Source organism: Lipotes vexillifer, unplaced genomic scaffold, assembly GCF_000442215.2.
Source record: "Lipotes vexillifer unplaced genomic scaffold, Lipotes_vexillifer_v1.1 scaffold71, whole genome shotgun sequence".
Lineage (NCBI taxonomy): Eukaryota > Metazoa > Chordata > Mammalia > Artiodactyla > Lipotidae > Lipotes > Lipotes vexillifer.
The window spans coordinates 267356-284873 of NW_006793703.1; the positions used below are offsets into that span (position 1 = coordinate 267356).

Genomic DNA, 17518 nt, shown 5'->3' on the forward strand with positions numbered 1-17518 from the left:
TTTTTTTTTTTTGCGGTACGCGGGCCTCTTACTGCTGTGGCCTCTCCCGTTGCGGAGCACAGGGTCCGGATGCTCAGGCTCAGCGGCCATGGCTCACGGGCCCAGCCGCTCCGCGACTTGTGGGATCTTTCCGGACCGGGGCACAAACCCGTGTCCCCTGCATCGGCAGGTGGACTCCCAACCACCGCGCCACCAGGGAAGCCCTGTCCTATGATCTTGAAACTCTTTTTTATTGTCCTACTTGGGATCAGTCTTGTCCTATAAATGCTCACAACAGTATCTTTGGCCTGATGCGTCCCACTTTCTCCCATGTATTGTAGTCATTCATGTTTGTCTCTATAAGCACATTGAGGGAGGGATTGATGGATTGATTGATTTGGCTTTTAATTCACTTAAATTTTTCATTTATATATAGTAAAATTCACTTGTTTTAATATTAGGGAAGGATTTTATTTTTAGTCTTGTTTTTATATCCAGGATAATACCTTGCATATTTTACGTATTAAGTAAATACGTTTAATTTAAAATAAATGAAAACTTTCTTTTGAAAGCTATCTAAAACTGGGGTTTCTTTGTTAAAAGCTCTTCTGTTGGGGATGTGGGGGGAGGTAAATGTGAGCTCTTTGAGGCTCTGCTTGTCAGGGCTTTGACAGGGGACCAGGAAATACTTGTGTAGTCTTGGAATTTTTTTATCTGTTTTACTTTGAACACTAAGGAACTATTCACAAGACCAAACATAGTAGTTTTAATGATACAATTGCCATTGATAATGAGTATAATGAAGCAGACAGCCATTCCATTTGCAGAATGACTGTTTATTTTTCTTTTGGTTTTCTTAGTGCAGAATACTTTAGTCTTTATACAATGGGGAAATGAGACTGCTATTTTCAAAAGATAACGTCTTTTGTTTCTTCTTTGTCACTAATATTTCATCCATTAGCAACCTTACGGGGGAAATCTGATAGTTTGTAGTAATTTTAAACGGTGGTCCTAGTTTTAGAAAATACTGTTGCTTTGTTTCAGTGTTACTCTAATATTTTCTGGAATCAAGGTGATAGTTTGAGGGGTATATTACCCTGATTTTGCCCCTCCTCCCCCTCTGGATTTCTCTTTTCAAATTCTGGGCCTCCTGGTCTCCCTTTGCTAGACCTTGCCTCCTCCATCCAGTGAGACTAGTTTCTGCTTGGTTCTACTCCGTTTTTATAAGATACCAGTGTTTTACAAAAATAGTATTTGCGATATAAATGTCAGTGGATGCATATTAGTATATAATTGTTTATCCATAGATAGCTTAGTGAAGAAACAAAAACTCATTCAAGTTATCATAAGGAAAAAATAAGGAAAACATACTAAAGGCTATAAGGATATATTGTAGAACCCAAGGGTAGAAAATCTAAGACTTTATCAGCAACTGGATTTGAGACCTTTGCACTATGGATAACTTAAGGTTGCAACCTTTGAATCTCTCTCCTGTGGGTCTCCTCTTTCTCTCTGGTCATCTGGTTCGTTCTTTATTCTCTCTCTGCAGATTGGCTGTCTTTGATTTTTCATCCACATGGTAAAAGGTGGTTGCCCCACAGTATTTACATCTCCTCACTTACATTGATGAGCACAGACCATATCTCACTAACACATTCCTGGGAAAGAGAATCTGATTGGCTAATTGAGGGTTGGCTGTTTCCCTGGTGAAGTAGGCTCTGACCTAGAGGGTGGGATCCCAGGCCTGGCTACCCAAGTCCATTGTGTGGTTGGGGAACTGCCTTTAGATAAGGCGAAGATTTTGTAAGCTGGGAAGATACTGAAAAGGATCTACCACATTAAGTATCTAGAAGGATCTGGGTGTTTCAGTGAGTAGCTACTTGGATAAATGCAGAGGCTGAAGACAGGAGATGTGTTAATTCTAAGTCTGTATATCCCACATTTATTTTTAGAAATTTCTATGTGTATAACCACAAGCAGCCATAGGCAGTATGTTAAATAAAGAGGATTAAATGGTAAATGAGGGGTCCATTCAGAATGATATTACCAATGTTAGAGCATGTTATAAATCTCAAAATCTTGGCCCTGCTTTATATATCATGGGATTACTGACTAGCATCTTAGCAACTGCTAATCAGTCTTAGAGCAGAAGAGATGCCTAACCACTCCAATTTGTATGCTCTATTAAAGCATCATATTTCTTTGCTTCTACTACAGAACCATTTAACATACCAGATACTCAAAAAATACAGTGAATCATGATATCACTGGTGTATATAGAGTTTTCAGGTGCTTTTCAACTGTGTTTTCATGTTTCTTGTCTTCAGTTTTACAGATACCTTTTAAGTTAAACTTAAAACACAAATAAACTATGACTTTTAATTTTCTGAACTCTTGATCAACAAGAAATAGCAATTCCTGGTACTTAAAAAGAGAAAGAAATGAATGAGATATGAAAGAATCTAGAGGCAGCAAGAACACACACGGGATTACCTTCTACAGATTTTCTGTGGGCAGAATGTATTTGGTATTATATGTAATGCCCTTTGCCCCAGAATTCCAATCTTGGGTGATTTCCCCCAGGCAAAAGACAAGATGTATAGCTTATTTCTTTTCATAAAAATGGAAATTTGAACTCATCCGTGAGTGCTTAGGATATTTATGTACCATTTGGAAGATGCAGTACATTATCCACAATGATGTAGAATCACCAAGAAATGGTAATGGTTACATTTTAATACTAGGCATCTGGTGTTTGTGTCAAGACTTTGTAGTAGAAGACTTAGCGTAATTCAAACACATTTCAGGCATCTTAGAAGTAGGGGCTTATTCTTTGAGATATTAAAAAATGCACTTTTACCAATTTGAGTGTCAACATAAAACTTTACCTGTCTTAAAGCAGTGTTTTTCAACTGGTGGTGAATGTTATTAGGAAAAAGAGGCAAACACAATGAAGGAAACAAACATCGCAAAGCCTGTGGTTAAAATTGCAGCTGTCCCTTTTTTACTTTACTCACAGGGTAGATTTTTGTACTCTGGACTCTTTCTACTTTGGAGACTGTCTCTAACTTGCATATAGTGATATATACATCAAGGCTTCTTATCACATGCTTTTTAAAATTCAGTGGTTCCCTATATTTTTTGATTCACTGATATGTTGCATGGCTCTGTGGTGGAAATGAAAAAATACAATGCTTTAAGGAATATAAAAAATTCTCATGTTTATCAGTGGTGAGATGGCTTTTCATTAAATAATAGCTAATAGTCTTAGGCAGTTTGGGATGAATAATTGTTTTTAATGATATGTAAAGTGGATACTTGAGGAGCTCAGCTGACTTAGAGTGGCCTGGGAAAGGAGTGGTTGAAGAGGGAACACTGGAACCGTTTTTTGGAAGGGGCTGTTAGGAGTTACGAGAGAGGGTAATCTAGGGTAGGCCTTCCAGAAATGAGGGGGCCCCGGCATATTCAGGGGAGAGTTAACTGGGTGATCTTGATTGGAGTGTTGGGTTCATGTTAGGGAGAATAAGATATGATTGGAGTATTGAGGTCAGATAGTTGTAGATGATGAGGAGCCTTTTGATGGTAGCAGCAACTATGTTTTTTATTTTGTTTGTTTCTTGTTTTTAATTTTTATTGGAGTGTAGTTGATTTACAATGTTGTGTTACTCTTAGGTGTACAGTGAAGTGAAGCTGTTATACATATACATATCAAGATATCCACTGTTTTTTAGATTCTTTTCCCATATAGGCCATTACACAGTATAGAGTAGAGTTCCCTTATACAGTAGGTCCTTATTAGTTATCTATTATATCTATCCTTATTAGCTATCTATTTTATATATAGCAGTGTGTATATGCCAATCCCAATCTCCCAATTTATCCTCCCCCCCCTTACCCCCTAGTAACCATAAGTTTGTTTTCTACATCTGTAACTATTTTGTAGATAAATTCATTTGTACCCTTTTTTTGGAGCAGCTGTGTTTTAGGAAGATCATTCTGTTGAGGATGTAGGAGGATCAGAAGAGTAAGAGATGGGAGGCAGAAAACTAAATGAGGACAACTGTGTGAGGTGAACTAAGGTGGTGGCTGTCAGAGTGGACCAGAATGGGCAAACTCATGGAGCTGAGGTAGAGTGATTAATGAACTTGGACACTAACTCCTTTGTGGATACAAAGAATAAGGAAATGTATTAAAGACAATTCTGAAGTTTTAAACCTGGAGATCAGTGAGAATAGGAAAATACTAAAAAACAAAGTTGGCAGAAGGAATTACTGATTTTATGGGAAGATGATTTAGGTTTCAGAATTACTTCAACCACTCCTTTCCCAGGCCACTCTAAGTCAGCTGAGCTCCTCAAGTATCCACTTTACATATCATTAAAAACAATTATTCATCCCAAACTGCCTAAGACTATTAGCTATTATTTAATGAAAAGCCACCTCACCACTGATAAACATGAGAATTTTTTATATTCCTTAAAGCATTTATCAGTGAAGTAGGTGAATAGGTCAGGCAAGCAGTCACAGATGTGGGACTGGAGCTTGGGAGAGAAATGAGGGACAAAAACCACATCATGGTAAGAGAAATAATGTATGTGGAGGCTGCTTTTTAAAGTTTAGAACCTAAAGATAAAAAGGAAATAAGATTATAGATCGTGAGGACCGAAGCAAGATTTTTGTGGAGAGGGTAGAAATCATACATTTGTGTAGATAGAAAGGGAGAAGCTGGTGAATAGAAATAGACTAAGAATCCTGAGAGCTAATAATTAAGGGGACTTCATTGATGTGGAGAAAAAGGAACAGTGATCGTAAAATACCTGGATTTAAGGATGCTGCTTAGTTAGGTCCTGGTCAGTCAATATTTTATTGTAAAAGGACAGTCATTGAATTTTAGGACAGTAATTACCTCAACAGAATTACTTGGTGTAGTGTGTCTTCAAGCTTTGGTAGAAACATCATTCTGTCATATTGGTGTAATAACCACCATCTGAGTGAAACCAGGGCATTGGTAGTCATCTTTCTGTGTTGAAATTTGAAAGATAACAACAATTTGAAATTCTTTGCTGATTTACTAGCCTTCTGTAATCACAGATTCCTGCAAACTTTATTAGCATCAGTGCCAAATCTACAAAATAATTGAGTCCATTACTGGAATTGTTACTAAAGTGGAGACCCAATTCAGTATTCTCCCTGACTATTGTGCAGTTTCGGTGATATAGTAACAGAGATAGTACTTGTCATTATATTACTTCATCAGCTTGCTGAGTAATACTCCAGTGGCCTTGTAAATAAATTAAAAAACATTGACCAATCTCTTAACATGTTTTGTGCTTTCCCAGCGAACTCTTTATCGTACAGAAAATGAAATAAAGCCCATTTACTGCCACCCATAGTCATTCTCATTGATAGTTTTTATGCTCTTAGTGAGAATGGAGTGTCATGGGGAAGAGAACAGACTGTGGAGTCAACTAAACCTGAGTTGAAATCCTGACCTGTTATTGTGTAATTATAGGGCCTTAGGCTAGTCCCTCCCTCCCCCCTCCCCCTCCCCCTCCCTCTCCCCCTCCCTTTGTCTTTGGAGTTTTTTTAAAGAGCATTTTAAGGTTCAAAGCAAAATTGAGTGGGGAGAGTACAGGGATTTCCCATTAGCTCCTGCCTCCACACATGCATATAGGCTAGTTTCTTAGTACCACTAATTCTCAGTTTCTTCATCTCTAACTTACAATTAGTAATACTTACTTCATAGATTTGAGGATTGAGTAAGGTCATGTTTTTAAAATGTCTGATATTTGAAAAGTACTCAGTAATGTGTATGTGCTTATAATATAGACATAATTGGCTTTAAAACTTACTTGGAGCAATATATTCACAGGTGTGCTTCATAAATGTTTTGATGATAATGCTTGATATGGCCCTCACATCTCTTATTGAATGAATGAATGATTTTATATATATATATATATATATATATATATATGCAAGAATAATAGTTATATGGGACCCTGATTCTGAAAAGCTTTCACTTCAGTCATGTGTAGAATTGTTTGTCTACATGTACTGTATACCACTTGGTTATCTTAAAATTTTAAATGTGGCAAGTGATTATAGAAATGAGTTGAGTTGATACACTTTAGTCCCGGGTTAGATAATCTTAGGAACGATGGTGATTTCTGTTCCAGATCTGCTGTTTTCTTTCACAACAGTGGGAACTCTTTACACTTGTCTTAGAAATAGTACAACTGATTCTAGCCCAGGCCCCCAAACCGCTGAGGCTCTAAGGATTGATTTTTATAAGCAGGACCTGCTGGCAGTAGTGATCAAAAAAGCTGTTGCTTTTGTTGCTTTGAAACTCTGAAGATGAGTAGTGGGCCCTAGAAATTATTTGCAGGTCAGGACCACTTAGTCTGCTGTGGGCTACGCTAACCTGGTTGGCTGGTTTGTTAGTGTGCTGGTGCAGTTCCTTCTCTATAATCTGAGAACTGATTTTCCTGATAAAGTTTTGTGCTTTCATTGAGGTAAAATATCTAAATGGATTAGCCCCTTGCCTGCAATGTAGTAAGCCCTCAGTAAATGTTATGGCATCGCTGCTGCTGCTGTCGTAATTTGGAATAATGAGGATTAAATTATGACTAAAGGAGTATATTGATTAACTCACCCAGCCCAATGCCTGACACATAGTAGACCCTCAATAAAAATGTTCCCTTCACCCCCATGTACAAATGCTCACTATACACTGTTCCCAGTTTTAGGAGTAGGTAGCAAATTGCTGACTTTCTGGCTATAATGAATCTTCCCTTAGGTCTACAACTAGGAATATGAATAGCTAGGTTAATATCCTGAATGTCAAGGAGGTTTCAGAATTAGGTCTTCATGGTTTTAAAATTGCTTTTTCTTAATAGCACATCATAAATGTGTGTGTTAAGCTGTTTGTCTGCTTGTACAGATGCTGTTGACTGAGTACTTGGATATGAAAAATACTCGTGCAGCCTCTGAACCCTCAGCTCAACTAAGTTATGCCAGCACTGGGCGCGAGTGTGCAGCCTTTTTTGCCAAGAAGAAACCTCAGAGGCCCAAAAATTCTCTTTTCAAGTAAGTATCTCCTTGCTGGTAAGATAGGTGTCAAGATGTGTTAGATCCCAGTAGAACAGTTTTCTACTTTATTGATAGCCATTACTTCACCCATTTAAAGTTGATTTGAAATAATTGATAGGAAGTGACTATATATCCAACTTTGTGTACTTCCATTTTCTGTAAGGGAGGTGACTATTTTGGAACATGGTTACTGGACTATCTAGAACTTTTAATTAAAAAATTCTGGAATTTGTTTCTGGGGAGACATATAAAATGAAGAGAAATGAAATTCTCCCCTTGTTTCTGGGGAATTTTATGTGAAATGAAAGGAAATGAAATATTTCAGCCTTTGGAAAGCCCCAAGTGCCAAGAAACAACCTTTGTTAATAAAGTCACGCAAATCTCTCTAGCTAAGTAGTATTGGGTTTTACTTGATTTAGTAAAAGAACAATGTGGAAATTCTTTTTTTCAAATTACGATTAGCTACACTCCCCTGGCCACATATCCTAAGTATATGTCACTTGGTAACAGCTAACAGTTAATATTATTATTAACATTAATAATAATAATGATAACAGCTACCATTGCTTGAGTGCTTACTGTGTACCAGGTACTGTGGTAAATGAGTTTCTCGGAAGAATCTCAATCAAACATAATTTGATTCAGATTATACCAAATTTGGGCAGCAGGGTAGTGGTTAATGCCTACTGAGTCCTTACTAAGTGCTAGCCAAGGCATAAAGCCATTTTCATGGGTTGTCTCATGTATTTATTCATTCTAACAATCTGATGGGTGTGGGTTCTATTTTTCATCCTCTATTACACGTTAAAAAAAAATTTGAGGCGCATGTGCAGAAACATATAAATTCAGAAAGGAAGACAGACAAGTAAATAATTGGTGATAGTTCCATGTAGTAAAATGTATGAGATGAGCACATGGTATTGGTGGAGGTTAGGAAGGAACTTTCAATCAGGATCAGCTCTTAAGCTTCTCAGGAAACTTTACACTGCCCTCCTGGGAGCAAAGCCAACTCTTCTACTGAGTTAACAGTGCCTTGGGAATCAAAGGCTACCAAACACTACCTACGTGGTATTGGGTATTGTTTATTCTTGTGGTCAATGACTTTCTCTCCTCAGCACTCGTCAGAGGGGTTATTGGATCACATACATGGCACAGAAAAAGCTCATTGGTGATCTAAATGCAATGTGGTATCCTGGAACAGAAAATGGATATTAGTGGAAAATTTTGTGAAATCCAAATAAAGTCTGTAGTTTTGTGTCATACCAATGTTAATTACTTAGATGCAACAAAATGTACCACGATTCTGTAAGGCATTAACATTAGGGAGAGATTTGGGTGAAAGGTATACAGGAACTCCCTGTACTATTTTGCATCTTTTCTATAAACTTAATGATTCCAAAATAAAATTTGCTTTTAAAATTTTTTTTAGAAATCAAGGCACAAGAGGTTAAGGAAATTATGCAAATTCACATGGCTAGCAAGTGGTAGAAATAGGATTGAAATCTTGGCAGACCTGTGTTCTTCTCAGGAATTAATAGATATTTAAGAAGTTGTATCTGTAAATTAAACATGTAAAGTGAGTACAGAAGTATCATCCCAGTATTCTGAATTCCTTCTTTTTAAGTAGTTGAAAGTCCTGTATCTTCTGTTGATGTACTTTTGAGATTTGTTTTCTGTCAAGGATTCATAGAGTTCTTAATCATTAAGGAAAGTTTCAAGGGTTCATTTATCTTGTGGTCTAGAGGAGAGGAGATTTACTGTGCCCACACTGGAATGAAATCCATTCTGTTTATTGAATTCGTTCTCTCTTTTTTTTTTTTAAACAGTTTTATTCAGAGGTTGGATGCAGTATCAGTTAAAAGGCTTTAGTTTGCAAGTAGCATGGAGCCCCAAATGAATAGGTTAACCTATAGAAAGTTATTATCTCACACATAAGAATAAATATAGAGGATTCTTTAATTCACCGGTACGGTATCATCAAGGACTCAGCCCTTTCCATTTCTCTGCATTCAGTCCCACTCCAACAAAAATGGTGGTGCCCAGGAAATAGTGTGTGATTCATCCTGAAAATCCCTTTTTTAAAAATTAATAGGCTTTATTTTTATCCATTTTAGGTTTACAGAAAAATTAAACTGACAGTACAGGGATTTCCCTGATGTCCGTCCCTTTACACCATAGTTTCTCCTCTTATTAACACCATAGTTTCTCCTCTTATTATTAGTGTGGCATATTAGTTACAATTGATGAACCAGTATTGATACACCATTATTAGTTAAAGTCCATTGTTTACGTTAGGGTTCACTCTTTGTATAGTTCTGTGGGTTTGGAGAAGTGCACAATGTCATATATCCACCATTATAGTATCTTACAGAATAGTTTCACTGCCCTAAACATCCGGTTTTCCACTTATTCATTCCTCCTCCTTTTCCTTACCCCCTTTAAGTGACTGATCTTTTTTACTATCTCTATAGTTTGCCCTTTCCAGAATGTCTTAAAGTTAGAATCATACAGTATGTAGCTTTTTCAGACTGGCTTCTTTCACTTAGCAGTATGCATTTAAGGTTCATCCATGTCTTTCTGTGGCTTTTTGTGGCATCCTTTGTATCTAAGTAATACTAGTTGTGTGGATGTACCACACTTGTTTTTCCATTCAGCTATTGAAAGACATCTTGATTGCTTCCAGCTTCTGGCAGTTATGAATAAAGCAGTGATAAACATTCACGTGCAGGTTTTTGTGTCAGTGTCAGTATTCGACTCATTTGGGTAAATACCCAGGAGCATGATTACTAGATCATATGGTAGGACTATGTTTAACTGTGTAAGACACTGCCATACTGTGTTCCAAAATGGCTATATCATTACAAATCCGTTTTTATTAATGATTAATCATCCATCTATTAATACTTTTTGCCAGTCACAAAGCCCCTCTGCAAGTTTTTCTCAAGAAAACTAATAGGACCTGGGTCTGAGGCCCATTCCTAAACCAGTCACTGGCAAGGGGAAGTAGACCATGGTGATAGTCTTAAACCAGTCAGAGTTCATCTCCAGTGATAGGTCTGCAGCTGGAGAGGGAGCCCCCTCTCCTGAGCACCCTGCCTAGTGAGAGGGAGCAAGGACGCAGATGCCCAGATGGAATCGGGCCTGTGCCAGCGAACAAGACAGACAGTGGGAGGAAAGGTGTTTGATGGAGGCAACTAAGACTGCCTCAGATACTGCCTAAGGCCTACGGTTAGGCCTTTTCTTTCCCCTCTCCCCTCCCGTCCTCCCTCCGCCCCTCCGGTCCTACCCACCCCTCTTCAAGCTCAACTGGCTGTTCTCAGTCTACGCCTATTGCAGAAAGCAGGTTTCGGGGTGTTTAGATTTCATGCTGTCAGCCCTCACCCCTAACTTGCATCCTCAAACCACATAAACATTTTCAGACATTTAGCCAATCCTGAAATTGCGGTGTTGGAAAACATAAGTTACTGGAAATGAATAAGTGAACTTAAGTAATCGTTACACATTTGTTATTATTACATAGTAATACAAACTCATCACCTGCACAGAATTAGGCCACTCTTAGAAATGTGCCCATTTCTACTCTTGGTTCCACCATTAATGAGCCATGTGAGTCAGGGTAGTTCTCTTGTCTCAGTGGCCTCGGTGCCTTTGGCTGTAAAGTGGGGAGGTGAGACTGGCTAATCCCTCATGCCTCTTTTGCTGTAAAATTATATCCATCTGTGACTTGTTGCAAACGCAAAAAGGATTCCTGAGTAGTGAAAATGCCTCAGGTCATAAAGGATTCAGATTTTGGCAAGCTGTCATCTGTTTCTGTCACATCTGTGAAGAACCTTATTACTCTCTTTAATTGTCCCTAGCCAAGGTTAATTAAGTGTGTTTAAGTTCTTTCTTATTGTATATGGTGTGCCTCTCTGTTCTTTGCTCAAGAGTTTATTTTTTCTCTTGCTGTTTCTGATCAATACCTGTCAGCGTGCTTTTTGGAGGTCAGTGGCTTTTCGTCAGCACTTGACTGGCAGGTGACACTTTTGAACTACTGCACACTTTGCCTTTCTTCTGGCTGTTTGTGTCCTCTTAGTTCTTGGCAGGGTGCAGAGAAAGGATCAAGTAACTCAACTGTTTCCCTCAGACTGACATTCATCTTGGTATTCATCTTCCTTGTCAAAGAACCGATAAAGAAGGCACAATTAAGAAAATGTTGGTGCTCCTTCCTTGTGGCCAGAAACCTATCCCGTTATCACTGTTGCTCTTTCACTGTGTTGCTATTTACCCCTTAGTGGCTGTAATTCTTAGAAGGATTTCTCCTGTCAGCCTGTTATCCTGACTTTGAAAATCTCAGGTTTGAAATGGAATTTCTTAGCACATCAAAGGATTTACAGTTTGATGATACAGTCATAATTTTACCTGTTTTTGTTGTTGTTGTTGTTCTTCCTTGCCTCCAAGTTACTTTTAAGACTGTGATTTGTTGTTGTTGTTTTTTTCTATTTTATAGTCATTGTTTTAGCTTTTAAATCCATGTTCTGTATCGTGAACCCATCCCCCATGTTTCAAACCTCTGAAGCAGTCCCTGGGGAGGTGTGAACAACAGTTTGTAGCTTGGTATTTTTGAAAATATTTTATGTGGTAAAATACAACAACAACCAAAAAAACCAGGTAAAATTATGACTGTATCAAACCATAAATCCTTTCATGTGGTAAGAAATTACATTTCAAACCTGAGATTTTCTGTCAGGATAACAGGCTGACAGGAGAAATCCTTCTAAGAATTACAGGTGGCCAGTAAGAATCCTGGCAGCCGTTTAGAAAGTATATTGTTTTGGAGGACTTTTAAGGGGAGACCATAGATGCCTTGTTTCTCTGGTGTAGTTATTTAACTTCATTTCTCACAGCCCATTGTTCTAGTCCTTTCACTCGGGGAGTTAGAAAGGCCAGGGGTCAGCTCTGAGGAGCCCATATTTCTGTGGTGGCAGCTGGCAGATACTGATGTCTTTTGAGCTGCCTAGGAGCAAAATCAGAATGCCACTAGAGGATACGGCTGTTGCTGTGTGTGTAGGGATCCTGGCAAGGGATCTGGAGGCAAAAGAAAGTTGCAAGATCGAGTGTATCAGTTGAAATAGAGAAGGAGCAGAAGATCCAAATACTGTCATGGAGGAGCGTTTAGGCAGGAATATCATTCACAAATTAAGGTCTATGGCAGCCTGCCCTGGCCTGGAACAGCCAGAACGTCTTGGCCGTGGAACACTAGGGAGCGTCCCACGGGCTGGCGTAGAATACTGTCGGAATATACAGAGCTGGACACTGCCTGTTCGGTTACTACCTAATCATTTGTTTACGCTGCATTTCGTTGCAGGTTCGAATCATCCTCCCATGCCATCAGTATGAGTGCCTATTTGCGAGAACAGAGAAGGGAGCTGTACAGTCGGAGTGGAGAGCTTCAAGGTGGGTAATGGACCTTCTCCAGAAAAATTAGTTTTCTGGAGGAAGATCTGAAGTGTTTATAGCATGTGAATTTGAGGTCTGCATTCACAGGATTCTTTCAAGATAGCAAAGATCGAAAGACCTGGTAATCTGTTGCTTCTGTCATTTCCCAGCATCAGCTGCCAAGCAGCTAAAACTATTACTGTGGCCACAGGATTTATAGACCTGTTAATTCAAGTGGGAACTCAATGTACAAAGAAATGAGGGCAGTTCCTTTTTGCTTAAAGATGGCAGACATGATTCCAGTCACAGTCTAGGGGAGTGCCAGTCTTTTGTGGCTGCCACTGTTATTTTAATTATTGTTTTCAGTACCTTCTGGAATGTGGCAGGGGTACTTGAGATTTGGAAAAGTGCAGATGCAGCCTCTGTCGTTATTTAAAGGGAAGAAGGAGGCCTTTAAACAGTACGTTCTGATCAACATAACTTTGATACACAGGATATTTGATGTTCATGTGTGGTTACTAAAATGTGGGAATCTGAAGAGGAAAATAATTAAGAAAATAAATTATAAGTAAATTTATTTAAATTAAAAAATCACACGAATAACATTTTTTCCTGTGACCAAAAGGATGCTAATCATGGTGAACGTGATCAGTTAAGAACGATTTGTGAAGGTCTGCTAAGTGCAAGACATCCAAGCACTGGAAGGGATGGAAGCTGTTGAGTACATGGAAATAAAAACCTTAAGATCCAGTTATGAAAGTAAGGAATGAATATCAATAACAATATAAGGCAGTCAGTGGTAACAACTAAGTGGATGGTATGGATAAAATTGCTAGAGGACTTGAGAGGGGAGAGATTCTTTAAATTATTTTAGAGCTATGGGCTTTCTCCATGGCGGATGGAGACGAACACTTCCACTGTCTTTGATGCATCGCCGGCACTTGGAATATTTTGTAGTGACTACAGCCTACACAAATATTTAGTTTTTAAGACTCATCATAATTCTACAACAGAATATCAGGAAGCAACTAGCCAGCCTTTCTAGAGTTAAAAGACTACTGCCTAGTCATTCCTACCTTCACCTTCATTATTAATCTATCAGTAAATACCTGTAAATTCTTCCAGAGACTCTGCTATGCTGTCTCATATCACAGTAATAATTCCACAGCTCAGACATAAAGTTACCAGAATTAAGAGCCTAGAAATACATTTGAGGATATAAGGAAAAGGAAATTAGCTTACAGGCATTTTATTTAATAGTAAAGTATTGCTGTATGTTCTAGAAAACATGAAGTGTGTGTCTTGGGACTCTTGAAGTGGAGAAGTACAGAGAGTAGTTAGGTTTGGAACAGATGAAGGAGTGAAGGAGTGAGCCACTGTGTGGTCAGTCAGACAAGGAGGGAAGGAGGAGGGTGACCTGGGCTTCTGCAGGTAACTACCTCCCGGCAGTATAGGGTGGACTGCAAGGCTTGGAAGGAAATGATAGTTTTGGAACACGCATTCTTGTAGGACTGATCATACTTGAACTGACACTTGGGGGGTGTAGAAAATTACCTAGGTTTGGAGAGCTCTTCCATATCTCCACCTTCCATCACAGTGTCCTACTTTTTTTTTTTTTTTTTTTTTGCGGTACGCGGGCCTCTCAGTGTTGTGGCCTCTCCCGTTGCGGAGCGCAGGCTCAGTGGACATGGCTTACAGGCCCAGCTGCTCCGCAGCATGTGGGATCTTCCCGGACCGGGGCACAAACCCGTGTCCCCTGCATCAGCAGGCGAACTCTCAACCACTGCGCCACCGGGGAAGCCCTGTCCTACTTATTTTTATTTATTTATTTATTTTTTGTTTCCCAAAACCCCACAGGTTTTTTTTTGTTTTGTTTTTCACACACACACACACACACACACACACACACACACACACACACACACACACACACTGTATTTTATTTTTACAAGCGATAAATAGACTGCACAGTGTCCTACTTATAAATTCAGAATTGACCTAAGGAGTAGTTTAAGTTTACCTCCAAAATTTCTCTCCACCTGGCTTCTAGTATATGAAATTCCTTTAGTGAGGACACACAGAGCCTTTCTTCTTCTTTTTTAGCTTGAATCCTGATCACTTCCTTTTTTATTAATTAAAAAATTTAGGGCTTCCCTGGTGGCGCAATGGTTGAGAGTCCGCCTGCCGCTGCAGGGGACACAGGTTCGTGCCCCGGTCTGGGAGGATCCCACATGCCACGAAGCGGCTGGGCCCTTGAGCCATGGCTGCTGAGCTTGCGCGTCCGGAGCATGCGCTCCACAGCGGGAGAGGCCACGACGGTGAGAGGACCACATACCGCAAAAAAAAAAAAAAAAAAAAAATTTAATTTTTTAGAGCAGTTTTAGATTCACAGAAGAACTGAGTGGAAAGTACAGAGAACAGCCCCGTCCCTGCATACGTATACACAGCTTCCCCGACTTGCAGCAGACAGCCTGCACTGCAGTAAAACTTTTCACTTGACACTTAGAGATGAAAAGGTAGACCATGTAACTAATGGGACAGCAGTGCAACTTGTCATTCACTCGTATTCAAGCATCGTTACTGAACGAGGATAAATGACAGATACCAGATTCCTCTTTTTTAGTAGACAGTGAGCACAGTGAGTGAGCGCTCCGCACTTTGCTGTAGCTGTGCCCCATCCCCAACCCCACCCGTGGTCCATGACCTCTTGAGAGACAGACAGTACAGCCAATCAGTGAAGAGTAGAGGGTTCTGGGCCCATACTGCCTACGTTTAAAATCTAGCTCCCCATTTCCTAGCTTCAGAAGCTCTGTGCCTCCTTATCTCTAAATGGGCATATCTCTAAACAGTGCCTACCCCATGAGGTTGTTGTGAACGTTAGGTGAGTAAGCTATGAAAAGTGCTGAGAAAAGTACCTGACATGTAGTAAATGTTATGCCTTCCTCCTTCTCTCCAAATGTTGTTATCTCTAGTTTTGTCACTTCAGAGTTTTCGTATACATTCTGTCTCCTTGTTGGGCTAAACCCTGCTCAGCTGTCCAACTTCAGTTTGTCACTGTGATGAGCCCTCCCTGCTGGTGTCTCCTCTCCCTAACATACCCCCTCCAAAAAAAAAGCACAAAGCACGCACTCTGTCTCTCTTTCCTTCTCTCTCTCTCTGGGCTTGTGGCCCCTGCTGTGTGCTCACATCTTTACTGTTCCCTTTCTTATATCGTTCTCCACACTGTATTGTGGATTTGCCACAGAGCTACAAGCTCCATGAGGGACATACTGTTTTATTCCCTGTGCTTAGTACAGTGCCTGGTATAGTAAATGTTCAGTAAATACTGATTGACTCACTGACAGAAGGAATGACGACGGTAGAGGTCTAAAGTAGGATGGACAGCTTATTAGTGAGAGGTTAGGAAGGGGGCCCCAAAGGAGATGGGGCCACTGGCAGCCATTATCAGCTTCATAGGTTTGCATTAGTTTTTAAGTTTAAGCCGAAGTAGAGCCTATATGTAGATACGTTTTTGTTCTTTGCAGTTATACATGGCTTTATTAAATAGAAATGTTGCCCTTGAGCTGTCTGGCCTGGGACAACATTGCTGTATATAATTGGAAAACATTGAAAAATCCAACTGAGTTACAGAGGACTTTAATTCTGTGAGAATGGTTAATCGAAGAATCATCATAATCTAGGAACTTTACCATCCTTCAAAAAGCTAGTTGAAATATGGAACTTTCAAGCAACAGTCTATTGTACTTACCAGTGTTGAGCAAAATAGGAGCATTTATCTCTGGTTAGAGGGGAGAAAGTAGCTAGCAAACATATGTTCATAATAATCATTAAAAATAATTGAGCTGAGCTGACACATCATGTGCTTGGTGAGAGGCTGTATCAGCTGACCAGTTTTTGTGCAAGTTTGATGGAGTTTCATTCAGGAATCAAAGGTTCTCTGATGAATGCTTTTAATATTGCAGCAGGAAAAAAGGAGCTGGGGGGGAATCACATCTTTTTTCCATAAAAAACGGTCATTCTTTTTCAGTTATTCTATTAATCTGACTGGTCTGAGGACCACAGTGAGATCTGCATTTCACCTTATCCTGAAAAGGCATAGTTAAATAGTTTAGTCACATCATAAGAGGCTGGCAGGAGATTTTCGTCTCTTAGAGCCATGAAGCTGCAGGCTTTGCTTCCCAGTGGTTTGGTTCATGAGGTCAGCTCTTCCTTCTGTGGTAGGAGAGTGGTAAAGATAGACCATCAAAGTAACATTAAAAAGCTCACATCTGACAAAAGTTAAGCTCCTGTCAACATTTCTAATTCATCATACAATTAAAAAATGTTCTACCTAACAACACACAAGGGGGAAAAAAGAATGAAAAAATGAGATTTCTTTGGTATCATCAACCCATCTCAGTTGGCTCTAACTGTCAGGGTACAGGTGGTTCATTACGTTGTGTGCTGTGGGCAGCTGGGCTGAGGACGTTGGGGTGCTGTTCCCAAGAGTGCAGCGCAACAGCTGGAAGTCAAACTTGTGCGTGTCTCTGCGTTAATCATGGATGTCCTATTGTTCTGAGCCCCTCCACTGCTTCATTGTACTGCTCACACAGTCATGTGGTAGCTTAGAAGGGTGCTCATTTTAAAGAACATTTAGCTTCAATATAGTGTCTGAGTTTTTTATTTTATTTTATTTATTTTTTTATACAGCAGGTTCTTATTATCTATTTTATACATATTAGTGTATATATGTCAATCCCAGTCTCCCAGTACATCCCACCCCCGCTTTCCCCCCTTGGTGTCCATACATTTGTTCTCTACATCTGTGTCTCAGTTTCTGCCTTGCAGACTGGTTCATCTGTACCATTTTTCTAGGTTCCACATATATGCATTAATATACGATATTTGTTTTTCTCTTTCTGACTCACTTCATTCTGTATGACAGTCTCTAGATCCATCCACATCTCTACAAATGACCCAATTTGTTCCTTTTTATGGCTGGGTAATATTCCATGGTATATATGTACCACATCTTCTTTATCCATTTGTCT

At 39.5% G+C, this 17518-nt stretch overlaps 1 protein-coding gene across 2 annotated transcripts in view; it reads left to right on the forward strand.

The window, feature by feature from the left end:
* The window catches only part of EXOC4 (exocyst complex component 4), an 839136-nt gene that overhangs the window by 250850 nt on the left and 570768 nt on the right, over nucleotides 1-17518 (forward strand). For both annotated transcript variants that reach the window (XM_007466566.1, XM_007466567.1), the window contains 2 exons: nucleotides 6922-7067; nucleotides 12418-12506. In XM_007466566.1, coding sequence (XP_007466628.1) covers nucleotides 6922-7067; nucleotides 12418-12506 — 235 coding nt within the window. The remainder of the gene's footprint in view (nucleotides 1-6921; nucleotides 7068-12417; nucleotides 12507-17518) is intronic.